The sequence below is a fragment of the Crocodylus siamensis genome, chromosome 9 (assembly GCF_052110815.1).
Source record: "Crocodylus siamensis isolate JL-2025a chromosome 9, ASM5211081v1, whole genome shotgun sequence".
Classification (NCBI taxonomy): domain Eukaryota; kingdom Metazoa; phylum Chordata; order Crocodylia; family Crocodylidae; genus Crocodylus; species Crocodylus siamensis.
In genome coordinates, this window is record NC_143403.1 from 16,137,303 (window position 1) to 16,164,020 (window position 26,718).

The 26,718-nt window shown below is 42.2% G+C and overlaps 2 protein-coding genes across 9 annotated transcripts in view; one reads left to right on the forward strand and one right to left on the reverse strand.

The window, feature by feature from the left end:
* LOC149857152 (transcription initiation factor TFIID subunit 4-like) overlaps positions 1-11,555 on the forward strand; it is a 206,863-nt gene extending 195,308 nt beyond the window's left edge. For both annotated transcript variants that reach the window (XM_090062592.1, XM_090062589.1), the window contains one exon: positions 7,846-11,555. In XM_090062592.1, the coding sequence (XP_089918718.1) occupies positions 7,846-7,921 (76 nt within the window). In that variant the 3' untranslated portion in view covers positions 7,922-11,555. The remainder of the gene's footprint in view (positions 1-7,845) is intronic.
* Positions 9,681-26,718, reverse strand: part of KCTD15 (potassium channel tetramerization domain containing 15) — a 53,892-nt gene continuing 36,854 nt past the window's right edge. For 6 of the 7 annotated variants that reach the window (XM_090062598.1, XM_090062597.1, XM_090062595.1 and 3 more), the window contains exons 4-6: positions 25,297-25,398; positions 19,275-19,580; positions 9,681-13,275 (exon numbers count right to left, since the gene is read on the reverse strand). In XM_090062598.1, the coding sequence (XP_089918724.1) occupies positions 13,120-13,275; positions 19,275-19,580; positions 25,297-25,398 (564 nt within the window). In that variant the 3' untranslated portion in view covers positions 9,681-13,119. The remainder of the gene's footprint in view (positions 13,276-19,274; positions 19,581-25,296; positions 25,399-26,718) is intronic. The other variant, XM_090062599.1, reaches the window with a different exon arrangement.

Sequence of the window (26,718 nt, forward strand, 5' to 3'; positions counted from 1 at the left end):
AGCCTTCTAAATGCGATGCAAGAAATGGACCTGTGTTTATGCAGAGCTTCAGTTTCTCTTCCCAGCCGTCATGCAGAATTTATGCCTGGGCCTGTTGCGATGAATTGATTAGGGAGCTGAAATTATTTAAAAGAAGACTAACTTCACTCTGAGAATGACCACCTGTATTAATTGCCCTTTAGCAGGCAAACTAAATAGCCTGTATCCACTTTAGAGTTAACCTGCCTTGCTTCTTTCCATTCAGGCAGCCTGCTACAGCTGAGGATTATTTTTCTTTGAAATAATGTTGCATGCCCAGCTCCTACAAGAGTTCAGACCAAGCTTTTGTAGTTTTCTTATAAGAAAGGCTAGGTGGGCAAATTAGTAGCAGATGCCAATCTACTTCCACTGGTAGTTTGTTGGGGTGATGCAGTTTGTAACAAAGAAGATCATTTCCATTATAATGGCCCTCCAGATGTGGCTGTGTTTAACATAATAAAGGCAAGAAGCAAGTACATCAGATAGCTTTCTTCTTGCGTGGCAGCCACTTCTCTTATTCTGAGTCACATCATGTAATTGTAAACTTAAAACAATCACTTTTACTGAGAGACTTCTCTCCACATCCATGGCTTTTACTGTACTTTACCTTCCTCTTATTATTTCGTAACTTAAAAATTACTGCATAGTGTCTGTAAAATGTTGCAATTGTGTTGGTATTTGAGGCACTTGTAAATACTTGTGCAAATCAGTTTTTCTGATGTTTGACTGCAGGGTAAGGTGTGTGTTTATATGCCCAGGGGAAATGAAATGCATTTGCATCCAAGAGGGTGTAGCAAGCAAACGCGTGTCAGAACTGAGCATTTAGAAGCAACTGCACTAAACTATCCTTGGCTAAAAACATTTTGAAATGAAAATAGGTTGGTGAAGAGTCTTTTGTGAGAAGAATTATAAAGCAACCATGTCATGCAGACCTAATTGTGGGATTGAAATTATAATTTTGTGTAATATATTTTTTAGAGGTGCTGATATCCATTTACATATTACTACATTTGTTGTTTATATGATTAATGGTTTGATTCCGCTTCCATTGAAATCAGTAGTCACCCTGGTAGTTTCATTAGGTGCTTATCATAGCTGCAGCTAATTACACATGGTAACTGCTTTGCATGCATAAAGCATCTTTCAGCCAAAGTTCTAAACTTACTTTAAAAAGGAAGTAAGTTTTCTCATTTTACAGATGGGGAAACTAAGGCAACAGAGAGAGCAGGTGTGCAGGAAAAGGTGTCTTTTCCTTAGTCATACAAAAAGCCACGATCAGAACAAGCAGTTGAGCTTAGGTCTCCATTTTCTGTGCTAAACCTAACTGGCACAAAAGTGCCACGTTTCCTTAAGATCTTTGCCTAAGTATCTGTATCTTTGCCTTCCATCCCTACATCTTCATTTGTTAAGATTTGTTTCTCAAGCACGCATACTGGGTGTGCCTACACATTCATTAATATGCCATAGTTACTACGCATTAAGTTTAGTACTTGGTTAGCCAAGTATTTGGTTAACCAAATACTAATTTGATGTGCAGTAATGCACACTGCAGTGCAGTAGTGCCAGCACACTGTTTTTTTAGTGATGCTTACTGAGTAGTAGCCTGATAATACTGTGCACTAGTGTATAGCACGGTTTTTGCCTGGCACGCTACTGCACAGTGTTATTAGGCTACTGCGCAGTTAGTGTCATGTGTAGATGCGCCCACTGGGACCATCATTCTTTTGCCTTGGGACTCCTCATCGAAAAACAGACAGTAATTGAAAATTGCATTGACCTGCTAAAATGTGCTACTTTGCTAACTGAGGTATAACAAACAAAATTCTGCTTGTTATACCTCAGTTAGCAAAGCCCTTCATTGTGCCCTTATCTGTAGCCCTCTCCCAGATGCTCACAAGGGCCACGTCCAGATGAGCATGGACGTTTAGTTCCCCGCAGACAACTAGTGTCGGTCTACCTTATGCCACTGCTAGTTGCCCCTGGGGAATGCCTGTGCCATGTGCTCTCTGAAGCATGGCAAGTTACCCTGGGTGGGGTAGGGGAGGCTGGGGCAGTGCTGGGCTAGCCCCAGTAGCCTTACCTGGAGTCCTGCAGGCCTCTTGGGGCTGCAGAAGCAGCAATCTTGCTGTTCAGAGGCTGGCTGGCCAGACTCTGGTTTTGAGCTGTGCACACTGCCCCTGTGTGCCCCACTCTGCTTTTTTTTGCTTTTTTTTTGTACAGGTTTTTGTGTTTTCCGGATATCCAGGGGTCAAAAAAACTCACTGTGGTGTGCTCCTTTGTAGCATGGAAAACAGCTGAACATGGTATGTGGCACTGCAGATGCGTCTGTGGCGCCACGTACTGCACGGCTGCGTTCGTTTGGATGTGGCCAAGAAGGGAGAACCATGCAGTGTGCCCATAATGGCCCTCATATTTCTGGGTCTTGGTCCATATTCCAGCATGAAAAGGCCCTCGTAGAAGAGGCTTGGCCAGCAGCTCCTGCTCTGTTTCAGTGTGGTGCTTCTGTTACTGGAGAGTGCAGCATTTGATTTGGATGAAGACTTTGCTGCACTAACATGTCCCTTTGCAACCTCCAGATTTGGATTTTTTTTTTTTCTTTTCTTTTGCGCCGGTCCTGGAAGCACTGCAATACCAGGTCAATGCATGGAGTGGATGGAGCACGCTCTGGTTCCACCACCCAATACCAAAAAGAATCTGCTCAATATAGACCTCCTATGGAGGACATATCAGAGACAATTACCCTGGGGAAGCTCGCCGACGTGGTCACACTGCTTCCCCTGCCAGGTAAGATTTGGATCCTGATTGGCACAGTTAGTTGTGCCTAGGGCAATGATTGTCTTGCGGTCTGGCCCAGAGCGTAGCCTCAGGTGGAGTAGTCTCATCTCAGGGTGAGCTGTTGGGAAAATACTCTTGTCACTCTGACTGCTGTCTTGTTTCAGACAGACAAGTTTAACAGGACAGCAAAACAGCAAATATGATTTAAAAGCAGTTGTCATCTACCATCAAGCGAAAGGGCTGATATAACTCTGGCCTGTTCCCGCAGTCTCCAAGTTGTTATTCCCAGCCAGTCAGATCCATCCAGCCTGCAATATGGCAAGCATTGGCTCACTTGCTTAAGTGTCCTCTTCCAGGATCCTGACTCATTTCTTTGTGAAATACTACTTGTGACCACAAAAGGTTCCTATTCCAAAAATCAGTTGATCTGATATATTCCCTAACCTTCTCTGTCTTGCATGAGTTCGGGACAGAGGAGGGCTTAGAGGTAAAGACCCCCCATATCTTCAACCCATCTCCTATCCCCCCACTTCCCCACCCAGTGTCAGACAACCCACAACCTCCCACCGAGGCCCTTGCTTCTGAAGCTGCATCCCTACGTCAAAATACAGGAATGTAACCCTCATCCCACCTGCCTGCCTTAGACGTGACAATCAGGAACCCCAGGAGCCAGAGGCATCCGTATCTTGCTTTTACTTTGAATACTCTGTGTATGATTCCCACTTCTAGACTTTGGCTTGAAGTGTTAGTCTGCCACAAGGACGTGCCATGTAGCCTGGGAAGAAAACCAGTAGATCTTTTTATCATTATTGCCTTGTCTCTCTGGGTCACAGAGAAGCAATAGCCTCAGTTCAAGACTGTGTTCAAAGGAGAGATGTCAAGACTGAGTTGTTTTCTGGTAAAGGAGGGATGGATAAAATATTAAATGCAGTCTTCTGTTTGCCCTCATCTTAGCATTTCCCAGCAAGTATCTCAGAGCATATTTCCACAGTTCTTTTAACATTTTTAAAACTTGAAATTTTTCAGTTTTGGGGGAAAAAAGTACTGGTTAATTAGTTTAATTGAAAACCCTTCTGCATACATTCAAATGTCCTTTATGTCACACGTGAATTATGCAGTTATGTTTACTAAAAGTACTAGTATATTTTTGTGTGTTTAATTTTAATCTCCTGCTGTTGAAGAGGATGCTGGAACATAATGCACAGAGCCGGTTTGGCTCTGAGTGATGCTTGGTGTTGCTTTAGTGTAGTCAGTAAAACTGGGGGCAAGGGAGAGAGGAGCAGTTAATTTCTGTCCCGTCCATGTTAACTGTGTGCATTTCTTTATAATGTTATTGACACTTTACCTCATGGCCGAGCAAGGGTTAGGTGGAGTTTTATTTTGCACCATTTTTAATCTACCTTTCCTGCAGCATCTGTTTACTCATGTGGGACAACTGTAAGAACAGGCGGAGATGTGTCCCGAATTCTGCCTTATGTTTGAAACAAGTTTGGAATAGCTCGAATATGTCCTGAACATGCTAACGCCCCAGAGGTCGTCTCTTCTGCTGCTTCTCTGATGGAAGTCACACATTTGAGTCAGTTGACATGTGCCTGGCAATCTGATGTGATTTAGATAGATGTTCAGTGATTTGCCATGTGTACCTGGGGTTTGATCCAAAGCCTGGTAAAGCTGATGGACTCCTATCACTTCACTAGCCATTGCCTCACTCCACTACAGGGAACATGGCAGCGCTCCATCTTCTGCGCTGTCTTCTTCCTGCACGTGGTGTCCGGCGGGTCTCTCTTTCCATTCTGTTTTGTGCATGGTGGCTGCTAAGTAAAAGTTGCTCTGATGAGTATAAGTTTTCAGTCCACACACATGCAAAGCACGGAGGAAATGAGTAGAGCCTACTGGAGAAGCCAACTGCTCCCTGCCGGCTTCCTTCTTGTCCTTGGAGATTTACAGCCTGCAGAGTAGAAATCATTCACCCCTGGCTCTCATAAATTTCAGCAGAACAGAGTGGGACTGAGGCAGCAAGGCAGAACAACAGAAGAGGGGACAAAGGAGAGGGAGGATACAATAGGGAGTAGAGGAAGGAAGTTGCCCAGAGCTGATTTAAACCATTTCCAAATGAAAGGGCAGAACAGACCGAAATGTAAATGAAATGTTTTCCTGGTCTAAAGCCTGTCTTCTAAATCCCCCTCATATTAAAAATAGAGAAGTTACTTGCTTTACAAAATGTGGTTCTGATGTACATGAGTATGGGCATGGTTCTGTAATAGGTTGGGTGTGGCAGGCCATGAAATAAAGGATGTAAACAATTTTGAACCATTTATGTTTTTATTAGAGCTTTTATCTTTGTAACTGTTTTATTAGTTACCATGGATACAGACAACACAGGGCTTGTTTGGGTTAATGAAAAATCTATCGCGCTGATAAAACCGTGATGCATTTTTGACAAATGTGCTTTACTTCAGTCCCACTATTCTTGACAATTAATTTGAACTATGTTGGCATTTTTGTAGATAATTAAAAAAAATCTGTGGTAATTCTTAGTGTGTGCGTTTGCCATATAGAGCATTGCAAATAATTTTAAGTACTCTGCAAGACCAAACAAAAGTTGGTCTCAAATTAGGGATTGTAATGACAGGTATAAATTATTAGGCTGTCTATTTAAATGCATGCTTTGTTTTCTGAAATTGTTCATAAAAATTCACATTGTAAAACTAAATTACAGAATGTTATTAGATAACTGAGTGGCTTATTTTAATATAGGTGCTGCTATGAATACACAAAATTTGCTTTCATGTTGCAAATGTCACAGTTACTATACCAGCTATAAAAAATTATGATCTTTCTACCAAAAGTTCACTACTTCAGAAGATAAATGTAATGAATTTGATTTATATCATCTTCATTCCAGCTCCTTTGGTCAGCAAATGCAGAGCTATTATTAGCTCTAATGGTTTTAGATTATTAAAAAGAACCCAACCCAGTTTTTTTTTCCACTTGTTCTGAAGTGAAAAAATGAAAATTTGTCCATTAATGCTTTATTGGTGCTTGTAGTGAGTTTCTAGACTGACATATATGATAATACAGTATAGAGTTTTTATATATGATAATACATTGTAGAGTTTTTATTGGCATGAGTTTGGGATCTCCACCTTTGTTAAAAGTGCATTTGTCACTAGTCCAACGTTGTCTGCTATATGGTTCTCAATTTGTGGGAGAGGGAAAGGAGATTTCCCATTTGACGGTAAAGCAGGAAGGAATTCACTTCTGGGTCAGGTTGATTTAAAAGAATTAAAAGGTGGTTCTTTAGAGGTTTGAAAATAATGGCAGTGGCCCTTGTAGAAATGGATGAGCAGTCAGAGTACAGGTAGAGGCAGTCAGAGGTATGATAAATGTGCCTCTTTGCATGGCTTTGCAGTTTATCATGTGGATATTGCTTTTGTATATGTGGGATCTGTAAAAATACATGATCACATGGTGCTGCTCCCTGCTAAGAATGCAAAATGATGTGGCATGAAACCAGGATTCAGAGCACAGCTAGGGTAAATGGGCTGTGCATGGGGGAGGCCCCGAGGCTTGAACAAGGAATGAACCGCCCCTGCAGCTGCAGCACGTTCCCTCTGTGCAGTGAGATCTAGTGATTGAATCAGTGAATTCACTGTCCTTTCCCCCCAAAAATTACCCATGCTGGGGAGCTGAGAGCCACAGATCAAATCCTTGTAGTGAAACAGGGGTTGCAGGCCTCTCTCCCTCCTGCCCCACAACACATCCATAGTCGTGCCATCGCATTCAGTCTTTGGGGATATGGAAAACAGGATTTACCTCATTGCAGTGATTTAATGATCAGAAAGAGAAGAAATAACTCTTAAGCAGAACAGCCATCAGTGCAAATCTGTCTGTTCCGGGATGTAAAAGGAAATGCAGTAAGAGGAATCAACCATAATGTTCATACTGTGAATACAGCATCCCTCTCTTCAGTACTAAAATTGCATTAAGTCATGTTTGTAATGTGCTAGAACGGAAAGATCAAGGTAAGTTTGGGTTTCAAAGACTTCTCCAACTTTTTTTTCAAAAATTCCAGGAGCTTTGCAAAATATTTTAGGTCTTTTTAAAGGTAATGTTTTTCAAATGACTTTATTTTTCTTTCTTAAAAATCAATCAAAAGCCACAAGAAGACTTTCAAAACAATGGCTTCCTAAATGGAGGTAGATGACAAACCATTTGAAGTTCCAGTGACCAGACTTTTCATTCTAGAACGAACATTCCTGTCCAGGATCTGCGAACGATGGTCTCAAGGTCTTAGCTATTGGGAACCTGGCTTTCTTGGTCTAAGAGTGAATTTCATCTCTGTGTAGAGGGGTATAAACCTCGAGCCCTATTAGCCATAATTTGGCAAAGGAATTATTTAAGGTGGCTTTGGAAATTTTTTTGCCATTATTTGTGTGCACTGTGTCATAGTAACAGACGTCCCCTCATGCCAGATTTCCTGTCCTGTATAATTTTGTCCACCTACCAGCAGAGGATTGATTGTAGCCTCTAGCAAGATTGCTTCAGTCTCATGCCACATTAAGCCTTTGTGTCTGCAGCCCAGAGGAAGATATCTAGGTCTCCAAGATTCAACAGCTGTTGGGTTACCACAGTAGCAGTATGTTAATAAACACACAGCGCCCACCTTCTTTTAGTCCTGGGTGCAAAGAACATCAGGTAGGATTGCACGTTAGCTCTCCATGATGGTTTCATTTACTTCAACCAAACAGGCCCCTGAAAATGTTCTTGAAATTTATTGGGTCAGATATTTCCCTGGTATAATGCGACTGTTGAGGCGTTAACCAGGGCCAAGGCCAGGTCTTGAAAGCCAAGTATCCTTGCTGGTATTAACACAATGGGTGCTCACCATAGGATAGTTGCTTGTGTTTGAATGCGTGCAGGATTAGGTTCTTATCTTCATTTTAAGATTCTGAAAAATAGTCCAGCAATTAGAAGCCATAGAATCTGGAAACAAAAGACAGTCTTCATATAGCTTTACAGCCTTGACTTTGTTTTGCATGTCTTTTGTAGGTCTTGGGCATGTCCAGTGGAGGCCAGGCTGGTTTTGGGACTCCTTCATCCAGGCAGTATGCACGACAGAAAATAACTCGCGTAAACCTCAGGGATTTCATCTTTTACATGGAACAGGAAAGAGAAACAAGCCATTCTCTCCTGCTCTACAGAGCTTTGCTTAAATAAGGCCAAGAATTATACTGGTTTCCTCATAGAGAAGCTCAGCCTGCATTGAAGATCTGTCATTTTAATGTGCCTTCTATTTTTTTCAGATGTCAGTGTTCCAGTTATTTGTTTAGTAACATTGTCAGACCATGCAATAAATTTCCCTTATGTAAAAATAAAGCAATGAAAAATGTGCAAACGGGGGTTAAATCCACTGATGGGGAATCTGTGCTTAATGTCTTACTACATTTGGCCATTTTTAGATGAGGCTAGACAGTCTCAATGCCACTAAAGTTATACAGATTGTTAGGGCCAGATTGCAAAAGCATACCCAGGTCATTACATTGATGACAAGGGGCAGCTTGCAAGAAGATGGGCTTGCAGGATCGGGACCTAATCATGACATTTGGTTTTATTAGCAGTACATTCAGTCGCATTGCTAGCTTTTCTGTTTCTTCTTACCTTTTATTAGTGCTGTTTTCACTGACTAACCAGTGATGCCTCTTATTATTTTAAATCAGTTGTATTTGCAATTTTTTGCACAGCTAAAAGAAATAGCCACTGCACACTCCTGCATATTTTACATATTTAGCGTTTTTATTTTTACTGCACAACATGATGCTCATTGGCTGAACCAAATCCCAAGTGTATGAAATCTGTGCATTCGGGTCCCAGCTGACTTACCTTGACTAGCTTCCAGTTGTTTTTAAAATCTACTCAGCCTTTTGCACATTTGTAGCAGCTGGTTACTAACAGGAATCAAAGTTGCTTTTTTAATTTTTTAAAAAAATCTTAATTTATTTATTGTGAAGTGTACGGTTTGATGGTGGTTTTAAAAAAAAAATTGTTCAGTAAAGGTTTTAGTGTGCTACCTGTTTTTTTCAAGTCACAGCAAAGGCATATTGTCAAGGGGCCAGCCCTGCTCATTGGAGCCCGGGGAACAGTGTTCAGTCCTAATGGTCCAATCCTGCAAGACTGTCAGGGTCCTCATTGAAGTGACAAGAGTTGACTTTACCTTGCATGGTTGGACCTTAAGACTCCAATTCACAAAACCACTGAAGTATATGCATAACTTTATGTATGCACGTGTACTGAAATGTTTTGATGGATTGGAGTTTTAAGGGCCTCAGATGAAAGCCAATTGAAGTTGGTGTGAATCTTTTCAGTATGCTTTGGCTAAGATAAGGAGTGAGCAGGTGGGCACCAATTATGCTTCAGACATAACAGTGTTATCTGAAACCATGGAAGGGAAACATTTGCTTATTTATATTTTTGATTTTTACTATGTGTTTATGCTTGCCACTTTTTGAGGCAATTATTTTTGGTTTTTTGTTTTGTTTTTTGATGGAAAACAATAGTGAAAGCACAAATAGAACTATTTGTCCAATAGTTTTAAAAACAAAAGTTTTAATTATTTTTTAAGGTTTATGAAAAGCAGAAGAAAATTTATACTGCTGCTATTTAGCCAAAAGATTATTCATAAGGTATTTAAGGCCAGGAAGTGTAAAATTATGTTTTAAATGTATTGATAATTTGTACATATTGTTTATAAAGACCTTGTGTTTATTAGAATTATGTTATTTTGACGATTTCTGTACATACTCGTAAATACCCCAATTTGTGTGAAAACATACTTCCTTATTTGTACTTCTTTTGTAAAGAAATAAACAATTTACTAAAGTAACACATTTGAGTGACGCACAGTATTAATTTATCAAACAAGAATTTCAATTTCACATTGTCTTGTAGTTTGTAAGCACTGTTCAGAAACATTTTGCAATAAAATATGGACAGAATATCCACAAAGAAATACTAAACTTGAATATTTAATGTTCTGTTGTGCTGATTCTTACTCTTTTTCAAACATCTGATAAAGTTGTCATCAGATGTTGAAGCTATTAAATACAGTCCAGTGAATGTATTTAAAACAGATTTGGCTAATGAGCACAACATAACATTCTTCTTTCACTTTTTTTTGTCAAACTTGGCAGTACAGTGGTGTAGAAGGGTATATATAAAAGTGCTAGAGAAGACTGAAGTCCTTAAAACCACAATTTCAGTACTCAGCCAGAGAGAATCCAAACAATTTTGTTCAGTCAAATTAGATTAAAAAACAAGCCACGTTTACTTTTTAGTCTTCAAACTAAAAACATTCACTGTCTGCACACCACAGTTTTACTGGAGATACTCTGATAGTTTTATATGACTTTGAGCAATGATCTTGCTGAAGGTGCACTGGGTCAGACATTTAAAAAAATCAAATCTGTTTTGTTACTATTGCTGCTTTAGAATATAGGGGTAGACGTACAAAAGATATAAATGAAACTGTAATAAACTTTAAATAAGTGACCTCAAGTCACTAACTAAAAGAATATGTCCTAGCTTTTCTTTTCTTTTTAAAAAGGCATATTTCTCCTAACAAAGTGATTGTTTCCACATGTCTTGCTTGCTTCACTGCTAGTTTGCAGTTAATGTTGTGATGTCACGGCTCAAACTTTCCATCTCAAGTTCACATTTAACTCACTTGGCGAAGTCTGGAACCTTTTATGCTGCCACCTTACCAAACTGCTAGAAGTACTGTAGCTGCTTTATTGAGCTATAAAAATATGGTGATTACCAAACTGAGGAAAAACAAACTAACTGACCACAAATACTCCAAATGATTCTCTGCATACAACTAAAAGCATTCCTTGGGAGAGGACACGAGCACCTTCAATTTCTAGTTCACATAAGGGGGACCTTAATCTTGCTGGGGCAGCTCAATATCAACACCCTTAAGATCAGATCCTGTGCAGAGACGATAACTGCTGTTGATTTGAGTGGAAATTTTGCCTGAGTGAGGAGAGCAGAATTGGGCCCATATTATTGAAACGTAATAGAGTTATGTAAGAACTTCCCTCCAATAACTAACTCTTAATGAACAGAACAGCATATGCTGAATATTCCTGCTCAGGTTGTAAACATAAATTGTATGTGGTTAAAACAAAAAACTGCACTGATGGTTTTAAGGGGAATTTGACCTGAAATTGAACAAAATGTATCAAACTAATAAATAAATCTTCTTTTTGAAGGGATAGCTATAATGAACTGAGCGAAAGGTAGAGGAGATGCAATCAAACCTTCTTACCTGTTTTAAGAATATGGGAGAGAAAGTGAGTGTTCCACCCTACTTGCTTATTTTTGATCTTTTACTTTACAGAAATGTTTATGGCATGAAGAACTGTATAAGAAATGTGTATACACAAATACATGACAATTATACGTTAAGTTTTTTACAATATTAAATGTATAATATACAATTCTACAGATATCTTACATAGGTGAATGCCGTGCCATCTATTCAAATATGGCAGTACCTAGCAATTTTATTTAGTGTCATACGAGTATAAAACCACAAAATAAAATAGCTTTAAAACTCTTTAAAGGAGATAGATTTGCCCAAGTGTCTGGCAACTGTTCTGCTAAGGTAGCAGGCCAATGCAAGCATGTTAAGATCTTCACAAGAGACTTGTGTTTTCAGGTGTCCGGTTTGCGAAGCTGATATTCAGATGGACCCAGGTGCACAGCACCATCCAAAAACCTGGCCTGGATACAGACTCCAGCTCGGGCCCCCAAAATCACTTGTCGCTTCTGAAAGCTCTAGTCCTCACCTCTAAGTCCTGATTTCTGCCTAATTAATCATTTGGAGTTAGAGACTGAGAACTGTCAAATATTGCTGACTGCTTCATACTCTTCCCTTGTTCTATATGGCTGTACTTATACATCTAAAAACAGTTTAGTTAAAATTCAGTGTCTACAACAGTGTTCTATAAATTAATGTGGGAGAAACTAAATTGCGATTAACACGTGAATTAGTTATTGAGGACCCAATCATGCTAAACAGCAATAAACAGGATTTAGCAGAATGCTATTTATATACTTGCACCTGCAAACATGGTGCTGTCTCCTGAGTTAAGGAAGCTGCATAAGACAGAAGATTGATGCTGTACTCGTTAAAGGAACAGTAGCCTCCAGTAGACAAAGGGCAGCTTTAAAGAGAAAAGTACATAGGCAGAGAGCAGGTACAGAATTAGTATTTTAGTTGTCGTTTCAAATTAGTAGAAAAGAATCTCCAAACAAAAGTTGGCCTGCTCCTGTCCGATTAAAGAGAAGAATAGGGTTTAGCATCACATAGCAAAAATTCCAGAGCCATGAAGAGTAGGGGGCATCCAAAACGTTTAACATCACTTCTGGCACATGGGCACTAAACAGGCTTAGTATGTGACTAAGAAATGGGGAACAGAACTTGCTCAGCAGAATGACTGCTCCTCCGATAATGCAAGACTTGGAAACTGAGTTAAAGACAGCAAAACTGACTTTAAAAGAAGGGTGTCAGGGGTCTGGGCTTATGTAGTTCAGGGTCAAGTGGCTTTACTTTAACTTGTACTACCAGATCCCTACCTTTGCAAAGTTTGGCCAGGATTAGTCTTGTCGATTGCTTTTAAAATACTGAGCACCAGATGACTATGACTTGGTCCCTTTCTGATTCTGTGGACAGAGTTATTTCAGTTGTAAATGTATAAAAATAAGCCATTTGCTAGCATGAATGAGTACAATCACAGAAGTGTAACATAACATACGGAGGTGGAAAGCATGTTTGATATGAGAGGTGTGGCATTCAGACAGGGAAGATATTCAGTGCAGTTTTTAATGTACCATCTTCCTTTTGTGGGCCTCTGCATCCTACATTACTGTGTCGCTGATGGGAGAGGCAGTCGGGAAAGCTGTCAGATTCATTTCTTCAGCTGACATATTCAAATTGCTTTAATAGGTCTTTCTGCAGAAGTCCAATCAAGGGTCAGTATGTTGTGAAGCTTTGCTTTTGTCAACATCACAGCTGCTTGGCTGAAAGTATGTTCCCACAAAGCCTGGTACGCTGAGCATGCTCAGTGATTTCATCATGAAAAACGAACAACTGGTTTTTCAAATGCATTTCATGGCTGGCTAGGTGACAGGTAGTTTGAGAATACCACTAATTGGCAACATAAAGTCAAAATTTGTTTGCTAATACTGTTTTGCAAATCCTTAGTGTTTCACATGAGGGACTATTAAACACTTCTACGGTTACAAAGGAGGAAAGGGGAGGTTCTAGTCCAGGGGCTCTTGCTTTATTCTGATCGTTGGGGTGGGTTGTGGTCTTCTGTCTTCACGACACAGCACATATTCACTGAACTGAGAGGAATCCACCCCACCGCCACATGAAGCTGCCACGTTAAATCCCTTCTGAAATAATCTTTCAAGCACCTGCAATGTGAAAAAGAATGCAGATTAATTTTGGCCAATCTGAATGTGATAAAGGCATCCAGGAGCAGTGGATGTGAATGATGCATCTGCTCTCTCCACTTCTCATAGAATGAATATTATACAGCTATAATTCTATAACTTATTCTTAAATGACTACACTGTGATTAAAGTCTCGCTTAAAGCAAACCTCTGTAGAAAACAAAAATTAATCAAACAAATAAGCACTCTGCCGGGCAGTTTAGTACATTATATAGTAAAATACTGGACTGCAGTGATATTGATGCTATCTCTTACTGGAAAGCAACATTAGGTTTAAGTCATAATAAAAAGTGCCCATTATTCATTATTAATATGAACAGCATCAAGGAAAAAGGCTGCACCTTTGCTTCTTTGAGCCGTGCTCAGTATTCCAGTGCCACAAGTGGCCTTCCCTGTTGTTTTCCTACTGAAGTTCAGTTTTGAGGGCTAGAGAATGGTTGAGAGATCCAGTTTGTTATAAGAACCTCCCACGAATGCTCTTTTTCATATTTGCTTAGAGTGCTTTGGCAGCAGCTTTTTAGCCATCAGCCATGGCAAACATCCATATGGGATAAAGCACCAAGGCAGTGGCCTCAAGCATCTTCCAGGAACACAAGCAGTTCCAAAGCCCAGCCAAGGCAGTGGAGCATGCAAAGCAAGATCCCATTGTCCTGCAGACTCCCAGCAGGGTAGCATGCATGTGACTGAAAGTGGGTCTTGCCCCACAGCCCCATCAGGATTTGCTGAATAAAAAGGTGGAACAAGAATCCCACGCCCAGATGTGATATCTGCATCCAAATCCTCTCCCAGCTAAACCTTTCCCAGAGGCCACTACCGCCACACTGTAAAGCAACTTTTGACCAAATCCTGCCCAACCAAAGTGTCACAGAAATGATCTTCAGGGGAAATGCTAATACTAGCATGTAACTGAAAAGTCAGAGAAGCATCTTTTCTTTGTATGATTAAATGAACTGACACAATATTTATTTTACAGACAGGGAAAACGGTTCCTGCCTGTTCTACTACCTATAAATGTCACCAAGAGTGAGCAGACTGTACTATTCTTAGAGTATATAAAGGTCTCTCTCTTCACTGAGGTACCATATAAATCACTGTGTCACAAAGCCATGAAATCCTGGGTCCATTGCATTAAAACTCAAGGCTGATTATTTGTTAAAATCCAAGTCCCCCACAATATATTGACTCATTCACCAAGCAGGTAGGGACGTGCTGTTGGCTTATTTTAAAAAGTTGCTCATTTGACTAGATTTTTTGTGCCAGCAAAGCCATGCGCTTAGGGAGGGGAAAACTCAAGACCGTGCCCTGATAGAATCTATGCTAAGGAAAAAATCTAATTTCTTTTCATGCCTTGTTATGAGTGACACCATTAGGTGGATTAGGTTTGTAGTTACACGTACTAAAACCCATGCCAACAAATCTGCTTCAAGGCATGAGGGGTTCACTATAGGGAGAATAAGAAATGCTATCTAGCCTCTTTGCCCTGGCCTCTTGCAGAGAACCACACAAATGGCAAGGTACATTTTTGAGGGTGCTGTTTCTTTTGTTCAGTTTTCTTTTTTGCCCCAGAAACTGCTCAGTTATCAGCATTTACTGTAACAGGACGCAGAATTCAGTGCTTATTCCAGGATAGCACAGCCCATGTTAACATCCCCACGGTCCATTCATGGGGATGTTCTTGTGAAGTCTCCAGTATTAGCCCGTATCATTTTAATTGCTTCCTTGGATTTTTGGCAGACAACTGGAGCATTGTGCTTGCTAGCTGAGGGATGAGCAAAGGAAAGGAAGTGCTCCTGCTAGCACAGCTTTGCCAGAGCCAGGGAGGGGCTGCTCTGAATCAGCTTGCTCTAGGAGCACTGCCTGGCCTGGCCTGGGGATAAGGTGACTAGTGTTCTCCCAGAGTTATGTGTGCCAGATCTCACTGACTTTTGCCCTGGTTTTTATACAGTTTATACATGTCAGGAAGTGTCAGGATGGAAGGGAAAAACCTCCCCAGCAGATGAAAAGAGGGGAAAAAACTGAGAAGGATGGAGTGTTTAATGTAAAAGTATCATGCAAGTGGAGAAGGGAAGGATCCAGATTCAGGTAGGTGTGAGAGCAAGCAGGGGAATGTAGCACTGATTATGATTTTTACTACCATTTGCCCTCTGGTTTATAAGGGGAGTAGTATGAGCAGGAAGGAAGTCACTGAGTTGTTCCACTGCCCAGACTTTATTTACTTATTTTAAATATCCCGGGTCTTAAAGGAGGCAAGGTGGAGCCAGGAGCCCATGCGCGCTGGCAGAGGTGTTTCCAATTAATTGGAACGAGAAAGGCAGATCTGATGGGTCAAATCTCAATTTTTGATCAGATTTCAAAACCCAGCTAAAAACTTCCAACAAATCAATTTGCTTATAAAACCCTCCACTAGTACTGAGGTGCTTGGCTAAGCCCATGGGTATGGCAGGCTGCATGTTACAACATAAGGCTTTTCTTTACTGAGCCAGCTGTATAAAAACACACTAGTCAGGCAGACATTACGTCCGTAGACCACTGCACACAGAACAAAGTGATTCGTTTGTGCTACCTGTGTGCTCTGAGGAGTAGACTGCAGGCTACAATCTAGCATTAAAAACCAGGGGGTCATCAATCTTTTAGGCAGGAACCAAAATGGGTCACATCCTGCCACATTGCTGAGATTTTTAAATCTGTTTTTTAACCGTAACATGAATAAAGTTCTACCAAATTTTATGGGCCGAATCCCTGGGATGCTGCCTCAGTCCATGCACGTGAGCGCATGTTGCATACTTTTGTGTGCCCAATTAGGGTGTGAGCATGGAAAAGTGAAAGCTACCTTTTGAGACCCTTGCTCTCTGTTATACTTTCAAAATGTAAGATCCAAGAGGGCTGCAAATTGATGCATATCACCAAGAGGATGAGCTAGAACAAAATTGAATCAGATCTACCACTGCCTTGTGGTATTATATTAAAGCAATATTGAAGAATAGATGAATGTCAGAGTTAAGTACGGTCTCTGTCAGGAGCACGAAGTGTGTGCAGACCCAGGCTGCTATTTTGTTGGGAAGGTCTCCAAGCAGAAATGTGATACTTTAATTTAATGCATTTCATTTAGATTTTGCAGAGTGACATTAACAAATATGGTCTTAATTATGAAGACTCAGTGTTCAGCATGTGCCATTTTTCACAGCATTTTCTCTGAAGTGTGCTCAAATAATTCACAAAATCTTTTAGAAGCTAAAAAAAATCAATTGTAAGAATGGTCTTTACGTGAAGCTCCAGCCAGGAATCCTAAACTGAGAACTGCCTTTTTTTTTTCTGGCTGTAATCTGCTACCATGTTCTTTGTTTCACATGTGCAGTTTCAGAGCCCTTGATATGAAACATTTCATGAAAGAACTTGAAAAAGTTCCAAAGAGTTCATAAATATTGTAGTAAGAAATGCTGTGCTCCCATATAGACCCACCAGGAATGGGGGGTACTGGAGTGAAATAACGGTGAAAACAAGTGTCTCATTAAAGAACAAGCAAGCATCATCATTACTCATTGCTTTTCTGTGGAAATTTCTCTCTTCTTCTTGCCACAAGCCTCTTCACATCTCTCCAAGTCTTTGTGTTTACATTCATGCCATTAGAATTTCCCACCTTCGCGCTGCTCTGCCGAGTACCACCTGGAAAGGGGTAGGAGTGCCTCTGCCAGTGGAGGCCAACCTTTTTTGGCAGGTATGTCACAAGGTAAGCCTTGAACCCTCCTGGAGTGCCACTCCAATCCCCTTCCCCTGGCTGATCTGCCAAACTCCTACTGACACCACTGTGAACTGAAGACATCCAGTACCAAATGAGGGGCACTGCTGAGTCTGTCTCTAGCTAATGAGGCTCCTTAGTTGTTTCACTTTTTTCCAACATTTTTTTCAGCGCACCATTCTGTGGCATTTGGATAATGTGCACTAATGAGGAAATAACCCTGCCCCGCTCCATGCCTGTCAATCCCAAAACTGAGATGGAGATGCCTCCCAGGCCCTGAGGCAGAGTGAGCACGCTGGGAACCAGGTCGTGAGTGCTCCCCGCCTCCCCATTTCCCTGGGTGTCCTTCCTCACCACCCTGTTCCTGGGGTTGATGTGCTGAGATGAGAGCAGCTGGGCAGAGCTTACTGCCATGCCAGTGAGACTCAGGACCCTGCCATCACACTGCAGACATACTTTGTGCGACCGGACCCAGCCTAAATCTCCACCACACAAAGAATCATCTCAAACTAGCCAAGGGCACTGAGTTCACCAGCTGAAGTAAATGGGAATATTTAGTCCTAAACCCAAATTTACCAATATATCTATATCTTTTCCAGAGAGCTTTAAAACAAAAGGCTTTGCTACTGTATAACGCATCAATGATTCGCATCCTAGAAAGAAGGAAGAACTGCTCATACTGGTGTTGCTTGCAGGTTAGTAAAAAGCGTTTGCATGTTTCCTTCCATACCGCTTCCGGGGAAGTTAGTTCTCCAGAAACGTGCTATGCTGGCAGCACGGGAGACTGAGTCACAGAGCAGGTGAGGTGCTCTGCACCCCATTCCACCTCCCCTCTAAGGGCACATCCAGATGAGTGGGAGCGTGCGTTTCCCCAGAGACGAGCAGCAGTGGCACAACTTGTGCCTCTGCTACTTGCCCCCGCGGGATGCCTGTGCCAGGTGTGCTTGGTACCCAGCAGGTTACCCTGGGTGGGGTAGAGCAGGCTGGCGGAGTGTGGCTGCAGCTGGCCAGGCTCCGGTGTTAAACAGTCACACTGCCGCACATGTGCTACTCTGCTTTTTTTTGGCATGGGTTTTTTTGACCCCAGGATCTCCTGGGATCATCCCCCCCACGCTGCAAAGCAGCAGTGCAGGGAATGCCTGCATGGGCAGTGTGTGGTGGGCAGATGGGTCTGCAGTGCTACGTACTGTATGTCCTAAGCCGGGGGCATGCCTTGGGGGGAGACCACTATGAGGTGTGAAGAGCCCTCCTCCCTAGCCAGTTGTTCTGGACATGCTTGTCCACTAGGAAATAGGCTGAGACCACAAAAGCATTTGCCACAACCCGGTTAGCAAAATAGCTGCAGGTAGTTATAATTCTGGACTAGTCATCTACAGGCAAAAGGCCTCCTTTGTGATCACCTCTGACACCGAGCTGCCTGGGAAAAGAGACACCCAAAAGAAGAGCTCTGTGTGCGGCCTGCACTATTTAACATTGGCGTTAACAGTGTAGTCCGCACACTCCTTTCTTCTCAGTACGAGAACAGCCACAAACTTTCAGACCTTTGGCTTTCATGGGGCAAGGTGCAATGCTCTGTGCAAGACCTTCCGTGACCACTGAGGCTGCTGCCTAAGGGACAGCCACATATTTATTCCCACTTCCACCCTATCTGTCCAGTTATCTTCCTTTGTTTCATATGTTTAATTTTAAACCTAATGTCAAAACTCTGAGTATAAAATGAAATACATTTTGTTTAAAATACTCTGGGCAATTTTTATAGAACATCCTTTTGAAAAAAAAAGTGCAGAGATCAATTTTTTTAAGTCCATCCCGCAGGCACCATCATTTAATTATGAGTGAGACATAAATTATGCATTTACACATTGTTGCATTTTCTATAAAATGGCGCAGAGATTTTTTTTTTTTTGTAGTTTTTGGAACTCTCACTCTTTCTTCCTAGGGGCACTTTGGAGGAAAAAAACTGCTGCGAGCTATACATTGATGAAAAAATTAGCATTTATCAGTATAACACCATTATGAGACCAGCATGGCACTAACGTACACAAAATCTAAATCTATTTTTCTGCTTAGACTTAGGAAAACCTGAAAGACTGTGATCTCACCAGGCAGAAAATGTCTCCTTGCAGTCTAAGCACTGAAGGTAATTGGGCAGAAGCAACTAATTTGCATATAATTGAGCAAGAAATAAAGAAACAGCAGTGAGATGAGATAGCATTGCCATTACCTGCACTGAATTCAACCGGCAGTATCCATTCAAAGGAAACCTAATGACGTGGGTCGGGTCTTGGTTCCAACCTGCATTTACAGAGTTGCACATGACATCCCCAGTCTCAGGGAAGATCTCTTCTATTAAAGCTTTCTCCCCACTCAGTGCAATCCTTTCCCCGAGATCTGGAGTCACTCTTACAACCAGGCAGTCACAAGGCTGGAAATGTTTCCTTTGTTCTTTCTCTTGTTTCCATCGCTCAAGTTCCTTAATCATTGGCTGCAGCTGGTAATACTTTGCTTCTTCATATAAAAGATTAAAGTCCTGGAAAAAAAAGAGAGACTAGAAATGCTTATGGTTCTTTTTTAAAATGAGTATTGTTCCCATTTGACCTACTTAGGCTTATAAAATTGTTAGCAACAGTGCAAAGGCAACAGGTATCTAAACAGTTTATCTTCCCTTTTTCCTTCATGATACCTATGCAAAGCACTGCACTGTAGAGCAGTTTTAAGTGTACTTGAAAAGAGGGGAACATTCCTATTGTACTGAATCATTCTCTCACATTTGCTACCCCATAAGTTCAATGCCAAAAGGCTTTTCTTTTTGATTAAGAAATCCCAAGTTAACTGGCTGTAAGTAAGCAGGGCCTGCTGATCAGGGCCGGCCCACAAATTTTGTGGCTCCCTGCAAGATATAGTTTTGGGGCCCCTCGATCCGCTGAAAAATCAAAATTGCGGTATAAACTCACTGAAATAAAGTAGTCAAGGCTGGGCTGTGTGCACGTGGGCTACGCTGTGGGGGGCGTAGGATGGGGGCAGCACATGCTAGGGATGCCTGGGTTCCTTCCCCAGAGCTGGAGCAGGAGCAGAACCAAGATTTCCTCCCGTGCTCGGCTGGAAAGGGGCTCCCTGGCCACATCGAGCCCTTTAAACATGGCACAGGCAGCAGGGGACAAGCGGGGCACAGCCCCTTGCGGCTGCAGGTTCTGGCAAGGGGCCCCGCAGCCAAGGGCAGCCGTGTCTTAAATGGGGAAACTGATTCTGAACCGTTTGGTTAAGAGGAAAAAGCTTTTTTTCTTTATTCTGCCTTCTCAAAACAAGATGCTTGTCTTTTTGGGGATTTGCAAATCAATACAGTACCAAATGTGTGCCTACATTTTACCGCATTACATGCATCCCTGTGTAGCCATGCGGCAGTAACTCTGCTCAGGCTTTCACTTTAGCCCCTTCTTTTCTGTGGACTTTAAACTCAGCTGTGAAAACTCCCAAGAGGCCAAATCTGCAGTGCAACCAGGAAAGGCCTTGGCAGCCATTGTCTTAAAAACAGAGAAATGGAAAACCCAGGCAGTTTCAGTACAATGCAAGGTGCATGCGTGTGGCCAGGAGCTTGGTTGTGGACTCTGCTGGCTTTAACGATTTAAACAACAAAATATATTTTTGCCAGCCATTTGTCCATCATGTGATTGGTTCTTTTAGAGTAAATAAAGCAGCTCAACTAATGGACACAAGGATGATTTCAGCATATGCTTACTAGCCACTTTTCAGCAAAGGTTTCCGATTTGTTCTTCCTTCTCAAACCAGACCACCAGTGTGCAGGGGTGCAAGGGGCCTGGCAGGCAGGGGAAGCAGCAGTGCTGATCTAATCCAGATGCTAAGATTCTTCCCTACAGCTCATTAGAGTGGGAGATACAGGGGGATGTAGCTTGTGTCTCCTACCTCAACTACCACCTTCAGTTTTGAGAGGGGGAAAATGGAGAACTAAATGTAACAAAAATAACCATTCCAGAAATAACAGTAACTCCTGGGCCTTTGCACCTTCCATGAGAGGGCTTGTAGTCGATTATGCCTCAAAAATCCCTGTTCAAATGACTGTCATACATAATGCTATTCTGTGGGACAGAGAGTTAGCAACTTTCTCAGATTACTTTTTCAGCCAGCTCCTAGAAATGGAACCCGCAAGTCCTTTGCTCCACTAACGAGAAGATGCTCTGTCCCCAGAAGCATGGGAGGGGAATGCATACTCATGAGAGTGAAATTAAAGAGATTTACAGCAAAAGCTAGTGGCATTAAAACAATTCTGGATACTTCTCTAGAGCCATAACCCAGGAGAAAATAGACTACATCAAAATGAATGTACCACTGATAAAGGGTGTGACTTTAAAATCAGCCTGTAGAATCCGCTGCTGCCGGACTGTATTGAAGTAAAGTATTTAGCAATGCTGGTAACAGACTGGGGTCAAATCTGGTACTGCAACCCCACTGTTGTTGCTACAGCTGGATATGCTCTTTCTGATTATAACCAAGAGATACGAGTAGGCTAATGAATAAGCACCCCGATGTATAAAGTTACACACAGGGTATCTGCACCCTTTGTTGCATTTTGAGGTTGACTCATGCACACAATGGGAAGGGAAGGGGGATGGAGAATCATAGAGAGCGAGAGGAGTAAGTGGTAAGGGGCTGGGAGAAGACATGAGGACAGCAGTGAAGGAGGAGACCTACAAATAACATGTGTTAGCAGGAACAGCACTGAGCAATATCAGATGAGATGTACTACATGGAAACTGGATTTATGTGCTGGTCCACAGGAGGGAAGACGGCTGAGTCGCACAACCGTCCTAAGGTAAGAGACCAGCCATGGCAAAGCTGTGCTTCCATGTGGTGGGGGCTTTGTTAGACACCACGGACTACAGGTCTGGAAAGTACTTTCAGAACCGCTTTCTGGACTCTCTCCCATTTAGAAACATTCTTGAAATGAAGCTCGACAGTGAATTTATTTTCAAAAGTAAACACCCTTTTGTGAGCCAGCCCTGCTTCTTGGTCCACACTTGCAGAATTCCCTGAACATGAATTTGAATACACAAGGGATCAGTCTAAATCTACAGGGATTACCAGTCTGCATTCAGAAGGCTCTTAGAAACCTTATGCCCAAGGCAGGCAGGAACAGCTCCCTCCACACATGGCCCTCTCCAGCACTCTCTGACGAAATGGTACGTCTCCCATCAACTGCATCTACCTCTAGGTGCTCAGTCTACTTCTGGGTTTATTTTTGCTCATGGTCACTATTAAAGAACATGCTGTTAATGTAGCCAATATTAGCATTCCAAGGAAGAAATCACAAGAGTATCACTGTCAGAAATAGAAAGCACCGTATAACCAAACGAGCCATTCATTTAGTCCTAATGCAATGATGCGAAGCCATTCAGTTCAATGAGAGTCTTTGCACTGACCTCACTGGGCTTTGGAGCTCACCCTCAGTATCTGGAATCACAAAGGCACAGCTGTATTGCTTTATGGGCATGTGTGCCCTGCCTAGAGTAATTATAGGAACAGATGGGAGGTAGTTGCCTTAAGAGCAGCAATAAGTACTCACTGATAAACTCCTTGCCTCAGGTATGCTTAGCGGCATGTGCCCAGCACTGCTATAAGGGTGGCTACATTGCACCCATTCCAGGTTTGGCCCACACAGAGCGGGTGTGCTGTGCTGCACTACCACGGTCTGGGGCCAGTGTAGGCATGGCCTCAAGAGTCCTCTGATCCAACAGTAACAAAAATAGTAACAAACTAAATCAGGATCTGGCCTTTTTGTTAGCCGCAGTCTAGATTCTACTTGCGACGTCACCACTGACTACTCACCATTGGTCCTACGCATTTTTTGCTTAATCAGAACACAAATAAGATACGATTCCAGTTTTGGTGACTGCAGTGATTAGCCAGCAACCAGTTTTCAAACTCAAAGTGGCTCCTTCCTTTCCATAACCACAGACCCTTGCTCACGTGAGGTTAGTACTATAGGCCAACTTCTGACTGCACAAACACACTCATGACAATCAAAGGTTTACTTTGTGTACAAAAGTGTGCACCCAACAGTTCAATTCTTGGGCTTGGACCAATAATGCATAATTCTTTTATTAAACCGCCCCCCCGCCCACAAAGACAGAAAGCAGGCCCTCCTGACCCCTTCGTTGCATCCCCACTCAGGCTAGAATTTAACACAGCACAGTGTTTAACTATTCGGTAGTTCAGTCTTACAGCTGGTGTCCTGCATAAATCCACCTGAAAGAAAAGGCAGTGGAAATGTTTAGGATCCCTCTCTTAGCACAAACAGCTCTTCCTACTGCACGTGCAGTGTGGAGGGAAGCTGTCCAGCCACTCCTCATGCCTGCGACTCCAGCAGTAGCAGTGAGGGGAGTGGGTGTCCTGTCCATCTGCAAGAAGATAAGGAAGATTAAAGAAAACCCTCTTGTTGCAGAGAATATAATGCTGCACCTGACTATAACCCTGGAGTCCGAAGTCCTCTCGAGTCCACAGCACAGTGGCAGCGCAAGCTTGTCCATGCTAGACAGCTAGTTCAGAGCCAGCCCAAGTTAGTCCATTCCTTACAAATGAGCAGCAGTTGGTTCCTGTAACTTAACGAGCTGTAGCCTTTCTCTGCCTCGTGAACCAAGCATCACTAATGAATGGGCATAAGTTTTTGGCAGAGGAAGGAACATCACAAAGATCAGGAACAAAGGAAACCCAAATGACTGCCTGACTCTCCACTACCTTGCACCTACTCGGAGACTGCAGCTTGTGCACTCAATTGCTGACTTCCTCAGATATGGCTGGCAGCGTGCTTGTGAGTCAGAACCACCCTAAGATGCACATTTTGTATTTTGTGTCTTTTATATTTCACTGGCAGTAGGAGAGAGGAGGAGAGGCTTCAGGGTTGGGATCTGCTCCCATTACCACATCAAAGCCAGTGGGACTGCTTGTGGAGTAAAGGTGTGCTGGCTGTGAGTAAAGAGTTGGCCGGTCATCCATGCTCAGCCACATATCACCCTGATAAGAGCATCCTTAAATATGGTTATGCCAGTGTCACACAAGGCTGAGGAATGAGGAAGGCTGGCTTTGTGGCTCAGGCTGCACTTGGCTTCACCAGATGTGGATGTGACCCACAACAGGTCACTTCGTATCTCTGTGACCAACAACCTAATCCGGAAAACGGGAATACTAATATTCCCTTTCCCCCACGCTGCCCCTGTGCTGCCTATTTAAATGTAGAGACCTTTGGGCCAGACTTGACTCTGGAATATGGATGTATAAGACCCAGCACAATAGTCTTCCCATTTTGCTTGAGGACTTGTGGGGTAAATAATGAGCCCTGAGCAGTGTAAAGACAACAAACTTTGGTTATAAAAGAAGTGGGGAAATTCCCATAGCAGAAAGGCTCTTCCTTTTAGGATAAACCCTGCCGCCTCAGCCACCCCTTTCTGAACATGCCAGATTGGGACAGGGGACATGGAGGGTTGAGGGCTCCTCTATGCTGTGTCAATCTTTCATTTAGGGACAGGAGGCTGAGGGCTTACATTAGAGCAGTCCCTAGGGCGATGTGACTCACTGTGGCTAAACTGGTGCAGGGCTGGAGATCCGTATCCAGCTTCCTACCTGCTCTCCACCTCCCCATGCTGAGGCAAGGAGGGAATTGTAATGATAACTTTTGGATTTTAATTATACTGGTAATTAAATTAATCATTGCATTAAATTAATCACAACCATTATAGTGTCTGAAGGCTCATTATGCTGTATATAAGAGCCACAAAATAAATAAATAAAAACTGCATAAACTGTTAGGAATGTTGCTCTCAGGAGGGAGACCTGTCAGCTGCAGAATACTTTCATGTCTTGGCTTATTAGTAATTGGATCTGTAGTTAATATTCACTGTAAACACACCAGTCAGACTTGATAATAAAGAATCACTAGCCTAGGAACACATACTCCACTTTCTCTGAATTTCAGTGTTAACTCCATCTGAAAACAACACTTAAATAGCAAACACAAAAACATTGGTGTGGTACTAACATCCCAAACTTTCCAAAATAACCAGCTGAGCAGCAATTCAAGTTGAAAAGCAACTTGGCTGAACCTGCAGGCTAATAAACTACTTGATTAAATTAAGGGGTAAAAAACTAATAAATATTCAAAACGCTTGATAATGCTTTGTTTGACATAAAGAACATTTAATGCAAGTCTCGCTGGAAAACCTGTCAGGTTTTTATACCTTAAATAGTGTTTTGCATTTAGAAACACCAAACGATTCCATTTGCAGCCTTTGATTGTTGTCTTCTGTCACTTTAATCACGCTGGTAAAATTACAAGATTTCTGTGAAGTCAAATCCGTTTACAATGCAGTTTTAATACAGCTTTGCAGTGTGTTCTTCTACACGTTTTTATTTAGTTACTCCCTACCTAGCAATGCTTTACTTTGTTCCCGAGCCCTCACTACCCTGGGGTTTACTTTAACTAATGCTCTCTCAGGGAGGATCAAAATAAACCAGAACTAACCCTGCCCAAATTGGCAGTCCAAAGGGCAGACTGAACTCTGTCCTGAGCACACCCCCCAGCTCTGCCACAGTCTCACGGTGCAAATAATGCTCACAATGAGAACTGATGTTCTCACATCCAGGCTCTTGCCAAATCCTGTTGGCTCCTGTCTCAAAGCCTCTCTAAAAATCCATCCTCCTAAGTCTCAGCCAATACTATGACCATTTCTCACAAATATTATCACCTCTTATGAAGGACTGTCGCCTCTGCTTTGCACCCACCCATTTATCCAAAACACCTACCAGTTGCAGCAAGATACTTCTCCACTCGGCTCCCTTCCCCGCCTCTCTCTTACCATCCAAAAGAACTTCTGGGTCTGCAGCTTTCTGGTGCTGTAAAATTCCTACTTGCCTCTCTTCATTTACTTCCCCCACTTGCCTTTTTGCTTTTTCCACCCTGCTTCGTCCCCTCCAGCTTTTCTCCCCTTCTCCATGCTCCTTGAATTAAGCAACCACTCCTCCGAATAGCTCCTCTAGACCACATTTCTTGTACGAAACTTTTATAGCAAATAATCACAAGAGACTAAACTTCCCTATATTGAACTGTATCTTCCGATCCCAGTTTCCACACTATATATTGTGTGTCTGCCTTGCATTTTCTGTCCAATTTAAATGATAAACTCTTTGATGTAGTGGCCATGTAAGCATATCCTCATTATATAAAAAGACCCAACCCTTAATTGTGCAAATAGGGCTAAGTGTTGGCTTTCAGGGAGGGAGATGAGTTATTCTCTCCATTCAAAATCTAGTAATGATCCTCATCTAAGAAGCTTAGTCATCTGAGGAATGATTCAGCCAAGACTTATTATCTTGCCCTGCATGAAAGTTGAAATCTCACTGGAAAGCTAAGGCAGATTCTTTTGCCAGAGACATGCAGCTCCTGAATGGGGAGGAAGTATCATTTAACTGTAGAGTCAGATCTCTAGCTGACACTTGTCACCTACATTTGGGATGCTGTTGTCTTCTCTTTCTAATACATGTGTATAGAGATAGCATTAATTCTGTAAATCCAAACACAGCGCTACAAGGAACAAATGTAACATCATGAGAAAAATGAATCATGCTAATCAAAAATTCAAAATTAGCAAAATAAGATGCAG